The sequence below is a fragment of the Aptenodytes patagonicus genome, chromosome 5 (genome assembly GCF_965638725.1).
Source record: "Aptenodytes patagonicus chromosome 5, bAptPat1.pri.cur, whole genome shotgun sequence".
NCBI classification, from domain to species: Eukaryota; Metazoa; Chordata; class Aves; order Sphenisciformes; family Spheniscidae; genus Aptenodytes; species Aptenodytes patagonicus.
Window position 1 is genome coordinate 52,255,175 of NC_134953.1, and position 18,721 is coordinate 52,273,895.

An 18,721-nucleotide genomic window follows, 5' to 3' on the forward strand; every position below is an offset into this window, starting at 1 on the left:
TGGGGGCTTCCCAGCCCCTTGCCTGCTCCTGGGTGACCCCCATAGCTGCCTTCACCCCAGCTTTACAGCCCTGCTTCTTGCCCTGGTGTTTGCCTCGTTAATCTGCACCAAGGCCCAGAAAACCACCTGCCCCAGGTGGGTTTTTGCAGCAGGACAGAGGGATGCTGCGGGGCCAAGGCTGCTCTGCAGGGCAGGGCTACACACCCATGTTTTCTGAGGCCAGGAGAGCCCATAATGCACTGTGAATTTATTGCCAGCAGCCATGGTCGGTCACAGCGGGTGCCCTCTCACAGTAGGACCACGGCACCAAGCTCAGTGCAGACCAGCCTCCTCTTCCTCTGGGTTGAGACGGCGGGCGTGGGGCTGCCGTTGATGGCGGGGTCGCTGCTGCCCCCATCAGGAGGGTGGGGAAGGCGCCACCCCAGGGCACAGCTTGCGGCACCCTGCACCTCATGAGGACCAGGGTGCAGCGCATGACCTGCTGCAGGGTGTAGGTGACGCAGCCCCGGGGTGGCGAGGAGCCCCGGGGGACCCCTGGCTTCTGGCATGGCACAGGGCCCCTGGCCCTGGAGGTGGCGTGGCTGATGGCGACAGGGGGATGTGTCACCGATCAACTTGGGCCAGGCCTGGCAGCTGAGGGGGTGCGAGTCCTAATGCGGCGCAAATGGGACAGGCGCGAGGGGCTGGTGGGGTGGCGGAGGCTTGCCGCAGGGCTGCTGGCTGCACCATGGCGGCTGCGTGGGCGCATCGCTGGCTGGAGGGACACCTTTGCTTGCGCTGGCTCACGGTGAACATCGCAGCCCCACGCCAGCCCTGCTGGGGAGCGAGAAAGGGTCTTTCAGCCTCCTGCCTCGACATGCTGGGGTCCCACCTGCCACTCACCCTGCGGCCCCAGGTTGGTCCCCCGTGGGATGCGTCCCATCCCACACCCTCCCCAGCCCGTCCCGGTGGTCTGGGAAGGCCCTTCCCCAGTTCCCCTCACTGGACTCACCGGGGCAGCCCTCAGCATGGAGGAGCATGTGCTTCCTGCGGCCGGCACCCCCTTGTCTCCTGCCCTTCTAGAAGAGGGTCAGTTCTGAGATGGGGCCCATCCCCGCGGCCTCCCATCTCTGAGCAGTGCTGTTCCCTCAGTAAGCAGCCAAACACCCCAGCGCTGTGGCAGCAAAGGGGGGGCTGCCTCTGTCCCCCCATCCCTCCTGCTCCCCGGCACCGGCCAGCCCAACCTGCAGCCCCGCTGCCTGGAGCTCATTAATCTTTCCCATTCGGCAAATCTCCGGGGTTTAGCGCTGAAGCTTTAACTTTTATTTCGATTCAACGTTGTAGGTGTGTCGCAGCCCTTCTTCACGCTAAATAAAGGTGCTCCTGGTGTCTGCCCTGCCAGCAGCCGCCTCCCAAATGTGGCATTTTCCTGGTCAAAGCATTACATGTTCCCCCAGAGCGCCTTCAGCCTGCCAGTGCATCGGGGGGGGAACCAGCGCTTCACACCCCTCTCCAGGCTCCAGCCTACCAAACCCCCAGGAAAACCTGGGCTTGGAAAGATGAGGTGCAAGGCAGTGGCAGTGGATGACGTTTATTGGGCCAGGACCCTGTGCATCCCCCGGGGGATGCGGCTGCTGCTGCCCCGTCTGCTCCGAACGCTGGGGCGGGGGGGAGAAAAAGCTTCCTACAAACTTTCTACAATAAATAGTTAAAACGGCGTGTTTTGGTCCAGTGTGGGGAGCACTGCCGGCTAGGTGGGGCCGTAGCTGCCGTGCCGCATCGGTGGCCAGGCATGGCTGTAAAGCCGAAGCACGTGGCTGAGAGGGGCTGGGCGCGCCAAGGGGCCACTCGGCTTCGGGATGCTCTGCCAGCACTCCTCACCACTGCTCTCTTGGCTTTTTTTTTCCCCCCAATAAAACAAGGCTTGTGCAATGAGTGTCCATATTCCTCGCTGCTTTTCATCTTGCTGGATGATTTTTGGAGGCGGCTGAGCTCTGGGATGCCCCCAGGCATTGTCAGCATGGGATGCAGTGGGGCTTGCGGGCTTTCAGCAGGGGAGCTTGGCTCTGTGGGGCTGCTGTTGGCGGGCAAACACTGCTCTCCTCAGTGAGGCTGGCCTGAGCTGGGGAGGCCTCCCCAAAACTGCTGTTGATGGGGGTGGGTCTGGGGGACAGCAGTGGTGCTCGTGCTCAGCTGGAGCCTGGAAACATGAACCCCAGCCCCACAGAGGGGATCGTTGCTTGCAACCAGGGAAAACATTTATTTTTAGGTGGGACCCTCCCAGGCAGCCTCTCCCCACCTCCACTGCCTGCCCTGCCCAGCCTTCACTGCACCTGAGCCCTCCTTGCTCCGAATTTGGGGTGGCTGGGCTGGGAGCTCCTGGAGGATGCTAGAGCGGCTCAGGGCTGAGTACCGCTGTGGCCCATCCAAAACCCACAGAGGCCAGGGAGAGGCATTTCGCTGGCTCGACCAGGCTCTGGAGAAACACTTAATTTCCCTCCACTGCACTCAAGCATGACGGGATGTTGTCAGAGATGCCAGCGGGCATGTTGGTAGCCCCATCACGGCATGGCTGGTCAGCATGTGGCCCCCACCATCGCCCAGAGCTGTCTGAGCCGGCGCTCCCGGCTGTGCGGGGGGGAGCTGGGGAGCAAAGCGGGGTGCTGAGGTGTGTGCAGGGGTTGTGGGAGCTGAGCCAGCGCGTCCCTGGCCCCAGTTCACGGCCGGGACAGGCGGATGGGGTAGGTGACCATGTTGAAGCTGTCCCAGGCAAAGAGCTGCCGCTCAGCAGGGTTGTAGTCCACCATGCTGAGGTAGCGGAAGCGGTTCTCGAAGGGGATGCTGAGGGCCCGGCTGGTGCCGGTGGCCGTGTCGTAGGCGAAGTTGATGGTAGCATTGGGCGCTGAGTAGCTGCTGACGGTGTAGAGGGTGCCACAGATGACGAAGGAGTTGGCCACCCCCCGCTTGCGGATGTTGGTCTCCCAGGTCCGCCGGATCTCCAGTGTCTCAGGGTCCAGCTTGGAGAGGACAATCGCCCCCCTGGCCTTCTCAGTGCTGTAGATCACCCAGAGCCCTGTCTCGTCCACCGCCAGGTCAATGTCGGTGTAGCCTCCCCAGGAGTAGGGGTACTGCCCGTGGTAACCGGCGCCAGGGATCTCCCTCTCAGCCGTGACAGCCTCTCCCCGCAGGTCATAGCGGGCCACGGTGCGGGAGCGGCGGGGCTGGAAGAAGAGCCCACCATGGTAGACGACAGCCCCCGTGCTCTCCAGGGGCCGCGGCAGGAAGTGCACCTTGGCGGGGTAGCCCCGGGCCAGTTGCTCGGCTGCCTCGTACTGGAAGAGCTGACGGACCTCCGTGCCCACCGCGTCCACACGCCAGGTGGTCTCCCGTGTGAAGGGGGGCACGGGCTCGGGGTCCTTCATCCACACGCCGTACTTGCCGGCGATGGACTCTGCCCGGCCGAAGACGACAGGCTTCCCCACCCACACCAGCTCGCCACAGCCTGCTCGGGGACAGGAGGGGAGAGAGAAAGGGGTTACTGCTCGGCGGCGGCGCCCGGCGAGCCCCTTGGGAGGGCCAAGTGGTATTTGTGAGCAGCAGAGCATGGGGCTGGCCGGCCGTGCCGGTGGCAGTACCCGAGTCCTCGCTCCCCGGGCGGCCAAGCGCAGTCTCCTCCAGCAGCCGGGACACAGGAACCTCCGTCCTCTCCGACTGCAGCTCCTGGTAGGCGAGGGGCTGCGGGTCCCAGCGGGGGGCTGCGGCGGGGCCAGGCGCAGGGTGAGCAGGGGCTGAGCCAGCCCCCCTCACCGCCGTGCCTGCCCTCGCTGCCCTTGGAGGGCTCCATGCTGGACCATTGCCCCCCCAAACACCAACGCCTCGGTCGGGAGCCCAGTGCCCCCCTTCTGCTGCAGCGGCACACATCTGTGACCCGCTGATGGGGACCCCGCTCCACAGCTGCTGATGCTGTTGCCCCCCAGGTGAGGGGTTTAATGCTCCTTGGGGGAAACTCATAATCCCTCCAGATTAAAGCGGTCACCTGCGTCCCCCCTCTGCTGTGAGGCGGATGATGCAATGAGGAGGGCTCCAGCTGCCAGCCCTGATTTAGGGATGGAGAGGGTGATTGGTGCAATGGGCTGTGACCCCCCGGTACGGCTGAGCCCTGCAGCAGGTGAGTGCCCCGCCAGGGTCCCCAAGAGCGGGGGGCAGCAGTGGGTGCACAGCATGGGGGGCAGCGAAGGGACTTGACCAGTGCCCAGGGGAGAGGCACTGGCGGGGAGTTGGTGGCAGGGATGCACAGGGGTTCCTGGCCCCAGCACTTACCTTTGCCGGGGACACGCAGGGCGTCGCGGCTGGGCCCCTCTCCGCCAGGGGGGCAGCGGGTGGCCCGCAGCCGGGTGATCTCCTGGGCACTGCTCTCCAGCCGCCTCCCCAGCTCCTCTTTCTCCCGCTCCAACCGCCCCTTCTCCTCCTCCAGCCGGGACTTGGCCTGCAGCAGCTCGCTGTAGGCGGCCTCCAGGCGAGTGGCCAGGGCTGCTTGCTGGGGGTCCCGTGCCCCCCCTGCCTCACCTCCTCGTGGCCCCGAGCCCCCTGTGACCCGCTCCCGGCTCTCCAGCCGACTTAGGCGGGCGGCGAGGGCGGCCAGCTCGGCCCGCAGCTCCGGCACGCGGCCGGCATCGGGGCAGGTGGCCTCGACAGGGCTGGCCACCGTGAAGGAGTAGGTGCAACGCCCAGTGCTGTCATCGGCACGCCGGAGAAAGGCCGTCTCGCCCCGGCAGCCCAGGGCCAGGCCCCCCCAGAGCAGCAGCCAGGCCCCCACCATGGCCCCGTGCCGTCCGTGCCCTCGGCGCCTCCGCTCCACCGCACGCCAGGCACAGCCGCCTGCATTTATAGGGCGGGAGGGTGGCGGGGAGAGGGTCAGGGCGGCAGGGGGACGGACGAGCTGGAACCTTCCAGATGCCTGCGGTGGTGGCGGCTTTTGCCCAGCGGCAGCCGGCGCTCCCCCCCCGGCCTCCCCGAGGCCGCTGGCCGGGCTCCGGCAGCCTGCGGCCGCCGCCAACGGCTTTGCTGCCGGGGCCGCGTGCCAGGGACGATGCCGGGGGCCGAGGCGGCCGGACTCCCCTGCTGCTGGCAGGGAGGCGTCGCGCAGGGCCGAGCCGGGAGCGCCGCCAGCCCCCGGGCTCCCGAGCCAGCGTGTTCCCGGGCTGGGGCTGGGGCTGGGGCTGGGGCTGGGGCCGCCCCCGCCCGCCGCCCGCCGCCCGCCTCCCCAGCCGCTCCCGCCGGCTCCCGGCTCCGCGCCCCGCTGCACCCCGCTCCCGCCCCTGCGACTAGCCCCGCCCCCGGACCCGCCCTTTCCCCCGCCCTCAGCCCCGCCCCGGCATCGATAGTTCGGCGCTCGGCGTAGCGGGCGGAGCGCCGAGGTGGTCGATGGGACAGCTGACTCGCCACCGCCGCACCGGCCATTTCCCGCCGGCCCGGCCCGGAGCGGAGCCCGGTGAGCGGGGCGGGGGGGGTCCTGCGCCGCCGCGGGGGTGGGGTGCCTCTGTCTGGGCACCGGCTCTGCTCGCCAGTGGCCCCCGGGGCACCGGAGGGCTGGACTGGAACGCCGGGGCCGGGCGAAAGCGCGGGTCCTGGGCACCGGCTGCCCTTGCATCCTCCTTCCCATGGGGCCATTGCATCCCCCCGTCCCGGGGCCATTTCGTCCTTCCCCTTTTCCCCGCAACCCTCCGGGCCTCACCGGTGCGGGGGTTTCCCGGCCGCCCGCGGGCCCCGCCACCCGCCGGACGCTCCCCGCGTCCTCCCGGGCCCCGGCGAGGGGCGGCCGGGGGACGCGCCGTTCGGGCGCCGGGCGGGCGCCGGGCAGCGAGGTAACCCGGCCGTTCCCTGCGCCTCCCCTCCAGGCTTCTCCTCCCGGGCACGAAGCCGCCCTTCCCGCAGGTAGAGACCATGCCTCCGAAATTCAAGCGGCACCTGAACGACGACGAGGTGACGGGCTCGGTGAAGAGCGAGCGGGTGAGTGCCGGCGGGGCGGGGGACCAGCCTGTCCCTCCGGTGGCTGTAACGGTGCCGTAACAGGCTGTTACTTACGTAGGGGTGCCTGGGGTAGGTGCCCATGGCAGGCAGGTGGGACCCCAAGGCCCCCAGCATCGCCCCGTGCCGTTAGCCGCCGGGCCGGTGCAAGGTAAGTTACAGCTCCCTTTGCAGAAGGGGCTCTTGCCACCGTAGCCTTCAGCCGCGGGGCCCAGAAGCTGTATCGCTGTTGATAGCGACATTTAGCTAGTGAGGGGACTGTCTGTGCAGCAAACCGGATCTGTGTGTTTTAAAACAAACCCCATTAGGAGATACGGCTGTTTCGAGAACCTGTTTCAGTTCCTTTAGGCTGCGTCTATGGCCATGAGATCCCAGTGTGCTCCTGTCTCCTGCCTCTCCGCAGAGCTTGGCCTGGGCACATCGCGGCTCTCCTCCCCACGTAGCTGGCTGAAGGACTCGTGTGAAGTTACCCTGTGCTTTACAGCTGAATTTTTCTCCTGTTGCCAAAGTCCCCTGACGTTTCAGGCTTTGAATACGGGTCAGAGTGGTGCGGTTGCCTGTTTTAGACAAAGTGGATTTAACCTGATGTGTTTGTCCTGGGGTCATACTGTGCTAAAACTGAGTTTAGACTGTAGTCTAAGATGTTGCTGCAGCTCACGATAGCTGTCAGTGAGACGAGGATCCCGTGTTACCAAAAGCAGTTCGCTCATCCCTTGAGGGAGGCAATGGCTGAAACTATTGTATGGTCTTGTGGGTTGCTTAAGTTGATTGAGCAAATGTGACGAGGATGGAAATGTAGGTAAGCTTCAAAATAAGAGCACTGCGCTTGCAAGTGGGAGCCCGAATTTATGCACGGGGAAAGCAGCAACTGTTGGTACTGTAAGGACCATCCGATGTGTTCCTAGGCCCACACATTTAGCATGCCATTTCCCCCTCTTGATTATTTTTGACCCTAAGCAGATGTCACTGGGAGACCTCAGCTCGATTGGAAAATTCGTGCTGCCCTTATATGAGAAATGAACTCTAGTAACGTCTTTGTCCGAAACTTTCAGGCTTAAGTGGGATTGTGGGCTTACTCTTAAAAATCAGCCATTGGATTGTCTGATGGGGTGTAGCGGAACATCAAATCTGAGCCCAGGAGGAGCCCTTTGGCACGAAGCAGAGGAGCTACCAGACCGCTCTGCCTTCCAGCTAGGCCATAGCCTTTGCCTGAGTTGGGGGTTTGGAGGGGCCGACCTCTCCGGACGTGCTGTGCAGGGACCCCAGCGTATTTCCTTGCAGTCGTCCTTCTTATACCTGCTGCCATCAGATGGCTGGAGAAACCACGTCCTCCAAACTGGGAGTGGATCTGACTTCCCACGTGGATGGGATACCCCAGGGTGGCTGTAGGTGATGCTGGCGTTTTTTGAGCAGCTGCTGTTGACAGAGTGCAGCGCTGGGGATCATCCCTTGAGCAAAAGAGGGCCTTCCTTCCACAGCTGGCCTGCGCAGGGGCTCTGCCTGCTGCTTTCCAAGGCAGGGCTCAGCGTGCTGACATAATGGTTGCTTCTGCGTCGTAGGGAGTTGCACTGATCCCTAGAATTGGGATCTGAACCTGTGCAGGCAACTGGCCAGTGATGCAAATCCAGTTTGGCTCAGTGGCAGAGGTGCAAGTGGTCCCAAGTCAGAGCTGCAGAGCTGTGCATCAGTCTGTGCTGTACAGAGCTAGCAAACACTGCCAAGGTGATAAGAGCGGCACAGAGACATCCAGCTCAACCCCTGATCACAAGCAGAGAGAAACAGCACAACTCCAGACACCTGAAAAGTACCATTGATGCCCTCCAAAGGAGGGCTTGCGCATAACCTGCATTCGGAGGATGCTGACTGCATCCTAAGGTCTGGAAATGTGTGCGTGAAATGGTGGTTGCTTATTGACCAGGTGGTTTGGTTTTTTTCTGTGTTTGTAGAGGAACCTGTTGGAGGAAGATTCAGATGAAGAGGAAGACTTTTTCTTGTGAGTTTCTGAACGGCTGCTGTAGGGAATGCGATATCTTAACTGCCTACATCTCTGAGACTGGAGGTGTCAAATACCAAAAGCTGCTCCCTACCACATAGGTGGGGGCTTGGGAATCAAAACCTTTGATTCCTTTGAGATGATCTCCCAGAGCCTTGGCACCGAGTGTGAATTAAGAATTAACAGGTGTGACCTGTATAAGGGTGGGATGTCCCACATATCCTAAGATATGGGAGGGACTGGTGGGAGGCATGAGAATAATCCTCCATCCACAAGGCACTGGTTGTGTCTTTGAGTCTTTGGTTTAAATACCTGTTTTTGTTGTATCTTCCATCCTGATTGCTCTTTTCTGCCTGCAGGAGAGGGCCTTCTGGACCAAGATTTGGACCCAGGAATGACAAGATCAGGCAGTAAGTTGTTGTTCCTCAGTGTCACACAGATAATATTTTATTCTGGCACTGCGAGCACCTGCTGCTGTCTTACCGGAGTATTTCTGTGTAGTTCTGAATATGAACGTGGCTTGTGCTTGCTTTCTTCTAATTGACGTTTTCTACCCTATGTGTCCACAGCTAAGAGAAATCTCAAATTTGATTCAAGCTATCAAGAAATTGTGTATTGACAGAGGTGAAGGGATAGGATTGTATCACAGTAGCTTAGTGGAGTTTCTAAAGCCCATGCTGTATTCTGGTGATGACCTGTTCCATGCTTTTATGAGGCTTTTTTTCTAGAGCATTAATCCTGAATTTTAACCTTCACTAGCACTTTTTTTTTATTGTTTCATTGCTTTTTTTCTTCATCCTGTAATTTGCTCCTCAATGTTTCAAGAAAGCAAGTGGTCAGGAGCACACCAGGGCCATGTGTTTTGGGCAGCGGCTGGTCCTCTGGCCTCCTCTTCTCCAAATTAAAAACCTGATACAGGTGACCTGGAGATGAGCAGTGACTCAGTGGGTCAAAGCAGCTGGACAAACAGGAAACCATTACAGCTGGAGGAGGATTATTGACTGTATTAGGGCAAGAAGGAAGGAGTGAACACTCTGGATCCTTCTCCCATCGAGTCATTTCCTGCATGATGCTTGTTCTGGGCTCCAGTTTGCCCTGTCCTTTCCTATGAGGGATGCGATGGTGGTACTTAGTGGAAAGGGTTATTCCCAGATCCCAGGTTTGCTTTGTGCTGTTTCCTTTGCCGACCTCCACGGAGCCAGAACAGAGATCTGTGCGGGGACTGATGCCCACGCGTCAATCAGACTGGGTCTTCTTGTGTGCAGCCTGAGTGTTGCTCTTCATTAGGGATTTTTTTCATGCCAGGAAGAAGCCAGTGCAGCTCTGAGATGACTCATTGCCAACGTCAGTGTTAGGCAGTGCTTGCTTGTGTGCCCGCTTGCCACATTACCTTGAGGGGCAAAGTGTTGAGTTACACAAGAGGCAGTGGGTCAGTCACTGCGCCCTGAGTTTTCAGGGGGTTTCTGCTCCCTCTGGGGTGCGAGGGTGCTGCTGGTAGAGGCGCACTGGTCCTTACAGTAAGCCAGTGTGGATAAAGCCTCCCTTCTAGGGCAGTGCCACACTGGCCTGGAGTGAATGAGAAGGATGAGAATTGGTTTTGAGTGGGGTCTTGCCCCCATAAAAAGATGGAGAGAGGGTGATGTTTACCCCTTCATCCTCTGCTGGAAAGGAATTACAGAGTGTCTACTGCCTTCCCTGCGTGGTGGGGGAAAATGGGAGCTCTTCTCTTCTCGCTGTCTTGGCTAGGCAGGAGGGAGCGGGGGCTTAGGTAGAGGAGTTGTGGGAGTTTTCAGGAGGCAGGGAAGAATGTATTTTCAGGAGGTAGAGGATAGCACAGCGGCTGTGAAGGAGAAGAATAATGAAATAATTCACCCAGGAACTTGTGGGTTCATAGGTGTGATGTGACTAATGCCCAAAACATGTGAGGCTTGCCCATTGCCAGAGATTGTCTAGTAGGCCTGGTATGGGATATGTCCCTTGGGGTAGCAAGTGGCTACATCTATCTAGTATCTAGAGCATCTATTATAAAATAGTATCTATTTTCTACTCTCATCAATGTTGATTGCTTTGTTTAATAAGCACTTACAGGGTGCAGTTGTCACTTCTTGTTGTGGAGCTTATTAAGTTTCTGATCAGACCAGCCCTTGTGCTAGATGGATTGGTGCCTGGTCTCGTAATGACGCAGTCCGTTCTTGTTTCAACAGAGGAGGAAAAGGAGGGTTGGGTTGCTGCTGAAACACTGTAAGGAAAAGACATTTTAAGGAGGAATTTGTGCATTTGGAGAGCTGAGGCATAGCTGGGCAAAGCTAGAGAGACTGTAGCTGTACGGGGCTGGAGGAACGAGGTGTGAAGATAGGCGTAGAAGGAAACTGGATGGAGGATTGGGTAGAGGAAAAAGTGATGGGATCATGGGAGCAAAGGTGCGGAACATGTTGAATGTGAGGGGCAAGACTGGAAACTATTCCTAGTTGTCCTTGGCAGTGAAGGGGCTTGGGTCAGGGTGGAGAGCTTGGCAGCAGAGACCCTCGAGGCTGGCTCAGCTGCAGAAAGAGGTGGTGGGGAACGCTGCAAACCTCGTAGGGGAAAGAGATGAGTTAGAGCCAGCAATAGTGGCAGGAGGAAGCGTCACAGTCCCCTCCGCACTGTGTTTTGTCCTGATAGGTCTGGAAGTTCAGGCTGTTGTTCCAACAGCTGCTCGGTTGGGGTGGATGCTCCCCCAGTAATTAAGTGGCCACATGGGGTCCCTTAGGCTCCCTCTGAGACCTCCCTGTCCCTGGGGTGGGCTGGAGCTGAAAGATAGCTTTTAAAAGGCTTTTATCCTGTTCCCCAAAGTTACAAAGAACAGGTAAGGGAGAGCTGATCTCTCTTCCCTGCCTTTGCTTCCAGGCTTTGTGAGAAGTCCTGAATGTGTGTTGTGAGAGCTCTTAGTGCCTTTTCGGGGGCAGGTGGGACGTTCATCTTCCACCTGGGTTTCTTTTATTTAGAATAGGAGCCTCTCATCACAGGTCATCTTTTCAAAAACGTTACCAAAATCCCCCCCTTTTCTGCACTGCTTGACTTCCTTCACTGCTGATGTTTCTGCTTTCAGGCAACTGTGCTGCTGGATTCAGGTTCCTGCTTGTGCTGGCGATGAGGCTCAGCACACTGCTGTGGCTCCCCAGGAGCCAGGTCTTGGTCCCTGCGATTCCTCCATTACTCTGCTGGGGGTGGCCGACATCCCCGGCCCCAGTGGCTCTGTCTGGCTGCAAGCCCCAGATTACGTCCTGAGGAGGGGGAGGGTTTGGGGAACGTTTTGAAGGCAACAGTTGACAGCAGCTTCCCAGGGCCTGGCTGTTCATTGCAGATGGCTGGATGTGCAGTGGACCCCATCCGTATTCCAGGCTTTCATTTGAAGGTGATACCAAGACCATATTGTCAGGCATCATTGTTGGGTAGAATCCTTTCAAGTACTGAAAGGCTTCAGGGCGGTATAGACTGCTGTCTTCCTCGCTGTTGTGATGAAGCAGCAACTTGGGGATTTGTGGCACAGTTCAGCACTGATACCCTCTTGTTGAGTACAGCAGAGATGTCTGCTGGGCAGCCCCTCTGCAGAGAGCCATGCCTCGGGGAGTGCTGTGCTGCGCTCATCTCCTGCCTTTGCACCATCCGTCCAGCTTGGCTCTCTGTCCTGTTCTCTCTTCCCTGGGTTACTGCCACAATGAGGGGTGTTTGAGTGTAATTTGCACCAAAATAGACAGCACTATTAATATCACTGGGGTGGAAAATAGAAGTGTGTCATGCTGGCTGTAAACAGCCGGCTTGGAGACAAGAAGCAGCCTTGAGCAGCACATCCCATGTTGCGTGCATGGCCTGTTTATGGTGTCTGAAGAATGCATCACTGTTGTTAGCCCAACACCGTGACCAGTCCAGGGAGTTTTTCAGTAGCTAACCTATTGCGGCCAAAATGGAAAGGCTTATTCCTCCCACTCTGGACCAGGCAAAGCACAAGAAAGAGGAGTCTAAACCAAGCTAAGTGCCAGTGGGTCCCATGTTGCTGCCTTGATGGTGTGCACTTGCTTTCCTTGTTAAAAGCATCATATTTGCAGTAATTAGTATGAAGAAGGGTCGTGGGAGACATATTTTATGCTTTTGTCTTGCTCCCTTTCCTGGCAGGTATTTATTCTACTTTTTCTCTTGGAAATCTGGCAGGAGTGAAGCACATGAAATGTATGTGTCAAAAGCCAATAGCTCCCCAACAGGAAATACACTTCGTATTAGAGGATTCATTCTCTCTTGCCAAATAAAATAAGAAAATATTTTCTTCTTGATGCGACTTGAGTTTCCAACCTCAAGCATGCCAAACTAGTGGGAATTGTTGAATTTGCTCTGAAACTGCAAGGCTAATGCATAGGCTAGGCATCTTTCAGCCCCCTCCTGAAGAGGCATCTCTTGCAGCAGTGATGGGTGAGAGAGAGCAGAAAGCAAGGACTGGCTTAAGGTCTGGTTAAGGCACTGTGTGAAGTTCAAAGTTACATTCCCTGGCTCGGTCTTTTCCTTCCTGCTTTTTTTTTTCCAGGGTTCTCTTTTACATTAGATACCAAAAGGTATTGGGGTGCTCAAATGTGTCTGTGTTCCATGGGAGTTAAACACCTCAACGTTTGCAAGAGTTTAAGCCTTGATTTCTCTGTGCCTCTGTTCTCCATCTGTGAAATGTTTTGTTCTCTTGGGGGGGGATGGCTAACAGCATGCCCAGGTTATGGGCAGGTAGCAAAGGCATGCAGCGTTTTGCCAGCAGCTCAAGTGAAAAGAGGTGGGATGCCGAGATGCAACTTGGGCAGTGGGGGCCTGTGCTCCATAGGCATCTCCCAAATGCTGCTACACAGCAGAGCAGCTTGAGGTTACATACCTGCCCACTCTGCCTCAAACACTTCGGGGTGCTCTGGGACTGCAGCAGCATCTCTCCAGGCTCTGACCTGTACTGGCGGGGATACAGGTGGCATTGCATTGTGCTGCACGTTCCTAGATGCATTGTAACCTTGCATGCTCCTGCTTGTTAGTTGTACCAAGGTAACTCGGTTACAACTCTGTTGTGGGAGGAAATCTCTTTATTTTGAAGCCAGTAAATGATTTTAGAAACATTTACGTACTGCAAATGTAGTCTTCTGCCTGTGAAACTGATGTTTAAGTCTTAGAGTTTTTGCCAAGTTGACTCATCTGGGATAGCAGATGTTTCTCTCGCCCCAAGCTATAGGAGCGTTGCTGGTGGCTCTGAGCTGGGACTTGTCCATTGTGCCAAGGTAAGGAAACCCCCTCGCAGAGCATTCCTCTTCCTCATGTCCACACCTGCTGCCCCAAGGAAGGGCCACGGGGCTGCGCATGTCCCGCGTGGGGTGGACACTTTGCTCCACAGGGTACCACCACGTGTTTCCCAGGCAGCATTTGCCTGCATCCTCAGTGCCACCTTCTGCGCTTTCCCAATGGTGGCAGCTCTGCCACTCGCCTCGTACCTTGTAAAACAAATGGTGGATCAGAACAGGCTCATGGGCATGGGGCAGGTTCCTGCTGAGGGGCATTTTGAGAATTATCTATGCCTTTCCCCTCCAGACAAGAAACTCCTAGCAGGCAGCTGCCGTTGATGTGGGAGGCAGGAGCTGCCACCGCACGGTGTAGGTGGGTGCAGAGAGATGCTGCTCCCACGGACTCTGCGATGCAGCACAGGGGAGGCAGGTTCCTTTCTTGTGGTATGCTAAATAAAGCAAGTTTTTTACGTGCACTGCTGGAGTCCAGCATGTGCCGTATGAGGCCTGTTGAGTCAGAAATTGGCTTCTGAGGGGTTGCCTGGCTGTTCCAGCTCTGGAAGCAGCAATACAGTGGTGCTACAGAGCCCGACCTGAAATACCAAGATGAGAAGCCCCTTCATATTCAAAGATCTGGAACTCTTTCTAGAGCTTTTTTGGGAGAAAAAAGCCTTTGCTTTTAATGACTTTCCTTGCCTGTTTTTGGAACGGTAAGTAAATGTGAGCAAGGCATGTGCTTTTCCATTGTGACCACTATTGCTTGTTGCAGCTGCTCCTCGTGTGTGTCTCGGCGCAAGTGTCTGCTCGGTAAGAGGCACGTAGCTGGTAGGGAGGCGGGAGAAATAGGTCAATGTGAACCATGTCTCTAATTAGAGGCATGGTGGCTAGGATGGGGCCCTATTTCTGGTTCTGCAGTGCCCTGTTGACTGGCCTTGGACAAGTTGCTCTGGGTCTCCCTTGGCCCCGACTTCCTGAGCCATGGTGGAGGATATGCTGTCCTCATCGTATCAAGTGCTCTGAGCTTAGGTGCTGGATGGTGGCTCTCTAAGTGGTGGAGTTGGGTCTGGTGCTGCTGTAAAAACTGATTTGGCAAATAACTTCTTTGAACGTCTGCATCTGTGAGATGGCAGTGGGGAGGAGAGGGTTTTGCAAGGGTCCAAAGAGGAAGATGTTGTGACTGGACAATTTGGGGAGCAGGAGAGTGTGTGTGCTAAGCAGGTGCAAATGATGAGGCGGTGGCAACCCTTCTTCCCTTTGGGAACACCAGTGGTGCACTGTTAACAGAAGGTGTATGTTCTCTGGTATGGAGAGCTGCTGAAGTGGCCTATTCGTGCTGCATATTTGGGAAATGCTGGATGCATTTCGATATGTTTGAAGTGCTTAAATGTTTTTAATCAATGCAACCTAAGTTGTCAAACCTAATACTTGTGCAGAGTGAGTGGCCTGGAGCTATTTCTGTTTTGTTGCCCTGTGTGTAGCATTGCCTCCAAGATGTTGCTGTTGCCATTTACTTTCTGGGAACAGTATGTCTCAAACAATGTATTGTTTCCCTAGGGCCCCAAGAAATTTCTTATTTCTATCTCCAGGAAAATTAAAGTGTATTAGCTCCAAAATACAAACCAGAATGTAGCAGTATTTTTCCACCAGGAGAATTATTTTTCTCTCTTACCAATGTGGCTTTTTTATGGAGTGAATAAATGCATTTATAATAACCCTGCGGGTGTGATTTAGGCTACTGTTCACTGAAGCGACTACCCACAGAGTTGCGTAACCTATGAGAAGATGGATTATAATAAGTTGGTTTAGTTCACATCAGCCATTTCTTTACTGTCCTCTTGATGCCCCTGGCAGAGTGGGTTTCATTTAGCAACTCAGTTCCCGGAGGGGGGAGTGCACCTTGCTTTGATTTCACCCCAAGTTATTTAGCAAAGGTGCAGTGCAAGGTTCCATGAAATCTGGAAAGATAAGGTGCTGTTTTTGTATTTTTTTCCCTTTGATGTGAGCTCTTCTGCAGGTGACCACCAACAGCAATTAGTGCCTTTTCTTACTGCATTTGTGTGTTAAAGGTGTTACGGAGGGTGCCCTGCTTCTGCTGACTTCCCCGTGCTTTCTTTGAGCCCCTTGTGTTCACTCACCCTTCCTGGGATTGCCAGAGACCCACCCCAGGCAATGCCGTGCCTCTGGCTTTGTTGGCATCCCATCAACCTCCCTCCACTGTTGTCCCCTTCGATTTTTGTTGGTGAGCTACCGGACCCCATCAGCCTGGGTGACTCTGAGCAAGGGCTGGTGCTACAATGCAGCTGGTGGTGCTTGCTTCTGCTCCTCATGCTGCCTTTGCTCCGCTCTAGTGTCCAGAACCAGGTGGATGAAGTTATCGACGTTATGCAGGAGAACATCACGAAGGTGATTGAAAGAGGCGAGCGGCTGGATGACCTGCAGGATAAATCAGGTGCGATGCTAAATGCAGCTCTGCTGGCTTTTTCCCCACATCTCTTCCCCATTGCTGGGCCAGGTTACCTGGTTTCAGTTCAGAAGGTGCCTAATGACAGACATTTCTGGGCTTGTATTTCTATCCTTATTGGATAGTGGTGTTTCCCAGCCTTGGGCTGCAGATCTGACTTTCTGCTGACATTCTCCTCTTTCCACCTTTGCCTTCTGCTGCTCTGCACAGAGGCGTTAGTTTGGAGGCGCTTGGGTGCTGTGATCTCGTTGGTCCTGGGTGCTGTGATCTAGTTGGTCCTTCAAGCTAAGGTAGATTGGTCTGTCTCCCAACAGCCCTGAGCACTTCAGCTGTCTGCTCGCTTACTGGCTTGCAGAGTGAATTCCTGTCCTCAGAGGGCAGCCAGTACAAAGGGGGCTCAGTGGGACTCGGCAGGTCTGTGTGTGCTCTAGCGAAGGGCGTCACATTGGAATCTGCTGTGGCTTTGGTGAATCACGCTGTGGTTGGGTCTTTTCCCCTAATGCTGAGTTTATTGCTTAAAACTCAGCGGAGTTAGTGGAACGAGTGGATGCTCTGACTGTGTGTATGCTGCTGAATCGCCTCTTTTCTTTCCTTCAATAGAAAGTTTATCAGACAATGCAACAGCTTTTAGCAACAGAGCCAAGCAGCTTCGGAGACAGATGTGGTGGCGAGGTTGCAAGGTGAGCAAGAACTGGAAGAGGCAGGGGTGGGTTTGTGGAGGGGCGGTTACCTGCCCTCCCCTGGGAGGGGATGAAGAAGCTCTGCTTTCTAGCTGAAAAGATGCTGGAAGGCAAAGGCCTCCTTTCCGGTAGAAGCAGCTACACGTGGCACCCCATGTAACATGCCTCTGTGCTCCCCTTGCAGATGAAGGCGATCATAGCACTGGTGGCGGTTATTCTCCTGCTCGTGATCATCGGTGAGTAGCTCCAGGACACCCCAGCCATGTCTGGCATTGAAATATTCATGGCACTCCGCTCCATGAGTGACACTGTGGTGCTGTTGTCCCTGGGGGAAAGCACCTGAGCCACTCCCGTTGAGCCCCACTCTGCCTTAAGCAGTCATAAATGGTGCCTGTAGAGCACTCCATGCTGCTCTTCTGCAAGGTTTAAACATGCACGCAGAAGAACAGGCTCAAATCAAGTCCTACTGACTGTTGCCAAAGAAAGCCAACATATCCCTGCCAACATTGTACTGATCCAGGGTTGGCACCGACTGATCCTGAGGCTGGTGGGAGTAGATGGAAGAGTTTGAGACCGGAGCAATGCCTTCCAAAGGCCTCTCCACATGTATCAACTATTTTGCAATGAGTCTGCTCCCAGCAAATGCTTTTCCCCAAAGCTGCCAGGCTGCTTAATTTTCAGCAAGTAGCTGTTGTGGCTTTGCCATTGGTCCCTTCCCCTGCCCTTCCTGGTCCCTCTGGAGCTCCCCAGAGCAGAGATGTTGCTGCTTTTCCTACTAATCAGGTAATAACAACCAGAGCGTATTTCTTCCTGGCAGAAGTAGTAATTCAGCCCTCTGCCTGCAGAAAGACGTGCTCCAGGGATCCAAGCAGCCCAGCACAGGAGCAAAACTCTTCCATGCCACTGGGTCTGGAGGATTTTCCTCCCACTGGCCATGGCCGGGGACATCTCTGTAACAGTTCCCATTACTTTGGCAAAACCCTTGCGGCCCGTTGTCCTGCTGACACACAGCCTGCAGCGGGAGAGGCAGAGCTGGCAGCAGGGTGAGAGTGTTGGAGAGAGAGAGACTGATGGAAAATCCCATCTGGTTTAATTTTGGGAAGCTGGAAGGAGATGAAGGTGGCAGGAAGTGTTGTCTAGTGTGTGTGCAGGCAGCAGATTGCATTAGCTTGAGCTTGGAAACACACTTTCCCTTGCAGCTGCTTGGTGTTTATCACTACAGAAACAGGAGGGATATCTCTGGCAGGGATCGATGTTGCACGCAAAGGTGTGTGGCTGAGAGCTTGTTTCTTTGTGTCTTCCAGTACCCATAGTCCTGAAGTACCATACCTGACGGGGCAGCTGGAGGCTTCAGTGGAGCTGGCTCTGGGATAACCAAACTGCTGTGTAATTTAAGTGAGATATCTGTATATAGCTTTGAAGTTGTTTTTCTCCAAGGAGTGAGGAGGCGGCGGCAAGTAGCCAGTTCTAACAGAGCATTTTAAGAACTGCCAAATGACACCACCTCCCCCCCCCTTTTTTTTTTTTTTTTTGGTTGAGTACCTGCTGTCAGACTTTTTTTATAACAAGATTCAGTTCCCAAACCGCCTGTTTTGTGGAATTCTGGGTCTCTGGTTTGGAGCTGGCTACTTGCCACTACAGTTTATCTGTATATATGGTTGAGTTGTAATATTAATAATAATACTGTTTGAACAGTTCCCCACTGCCTGTTGTGGAGGGCACAGGGGACTCTGTCCTTTCATCGGAGCAAAGGAGGGGGGAAATGTCTGAAGAGAAACATACCATTATGTTACAGGGAGCTGACCCTTCTGTGGAGAACTGCAAGGGTGTTTCTCTCTTGTTCAAAAAGAAAAAAAGAAATAATTAAGTTTTACAATCCAGAAGACTTTCTGGTCCTGCCATGGGAATGCACAAGCTCAGTGTTTTCAGTATCGCTGCTTACAGCTGTGACTAAAGACATTCCAGTAAACCTATTTTTGACTGTACATGTGGAGTTCCTGCACGTCTTCATAGTGTTCTGGAAGGCATTCACAGCTCTCCACTGCCGTGAGTCTGTAGGAAAGGGCTGTTCAGTGTTTTCTTTATGCACGCTTCTGGCTTTTGGTTAGCCCAATGATATAAAAGACACGGCAGGAGGATGGTAACTCTCCTGAAACCAGTCCAGGGTGAACAAGCCCATTTCATATTCAGAGCCCTTCACCTTGATGTGGTGGTTGTGGTCCTGAATGCCAGCCCATTTTGCATCCCTGTGATCTGGTGGGGTGGGGGTTGTTCCCAGACAGATGTGCTGGGGTGCTTGGGGAGG

At 55.6% G+C, this 18,721-nt stretch overlaps 2 protein-coding genes across 2 annotated transcripts; one reads left to right on the forward strand and one right to left on the reverse strand.

The window, feature by feature from the left end:
* Positions 1 to 1,279: 1,279 nt before the first annotated feature.
* On the reverse strand, positions 1,280 to 5,036 carry MYOC (myocilin). The gene is made up of 3 exons (XM_076339770.1): positions 4,300 to 5,036; positions 3,615 to 3,734; positions 1,280 to 3,481 (listed from the first exon to the last, which is right to left on the reverse strand). The coding sequence occupies exons 1-3, from the start codon at positions 4,796 to 4,798 to the stop codon at positions 2,697 to 2,699; spliced, it is 1,404 nt and encodes a 467-aa protein (XP_076195885.1). The 5' UTR covers positions 4,799 to 5,036; the 3' UTR covers positions 1,280 to 2,696.
* A 352-nt stretch (positions 5,037 to 5,388) lies between these two features.
* VAMP4 (vesicle associated membrane protein 4) lies at positions 5,389 to 18,401 on the forward strand. The gene is made up of 8 exons (XM_076339772.1): positions 5,389 to 5,470; positions 5,877 to 5,988; positions 7,953 to 7,999; positions 8,359 to 8,409; positions 15,624 to 15,724; positions 16,337 to 16,416; positions 16,601 to 16,652; positions 17,721 to 18,401. The coding sequence occupies exons 2-8, from the start codon at positions 5,923 to 5,925 to the stop codon at positions 17,747 to 17,749; spliced, it is 426 nt and encodes a 141-aa protein (XP_076195887.1). The 5' UTR covers positions 5,389 to 5,470; positions 5,877 to 5,922; the 3' UTR covers positions 17,750 to 18,401.
* Positions 18,402 to 18,721: the final 320 nt, after the last annotated feature.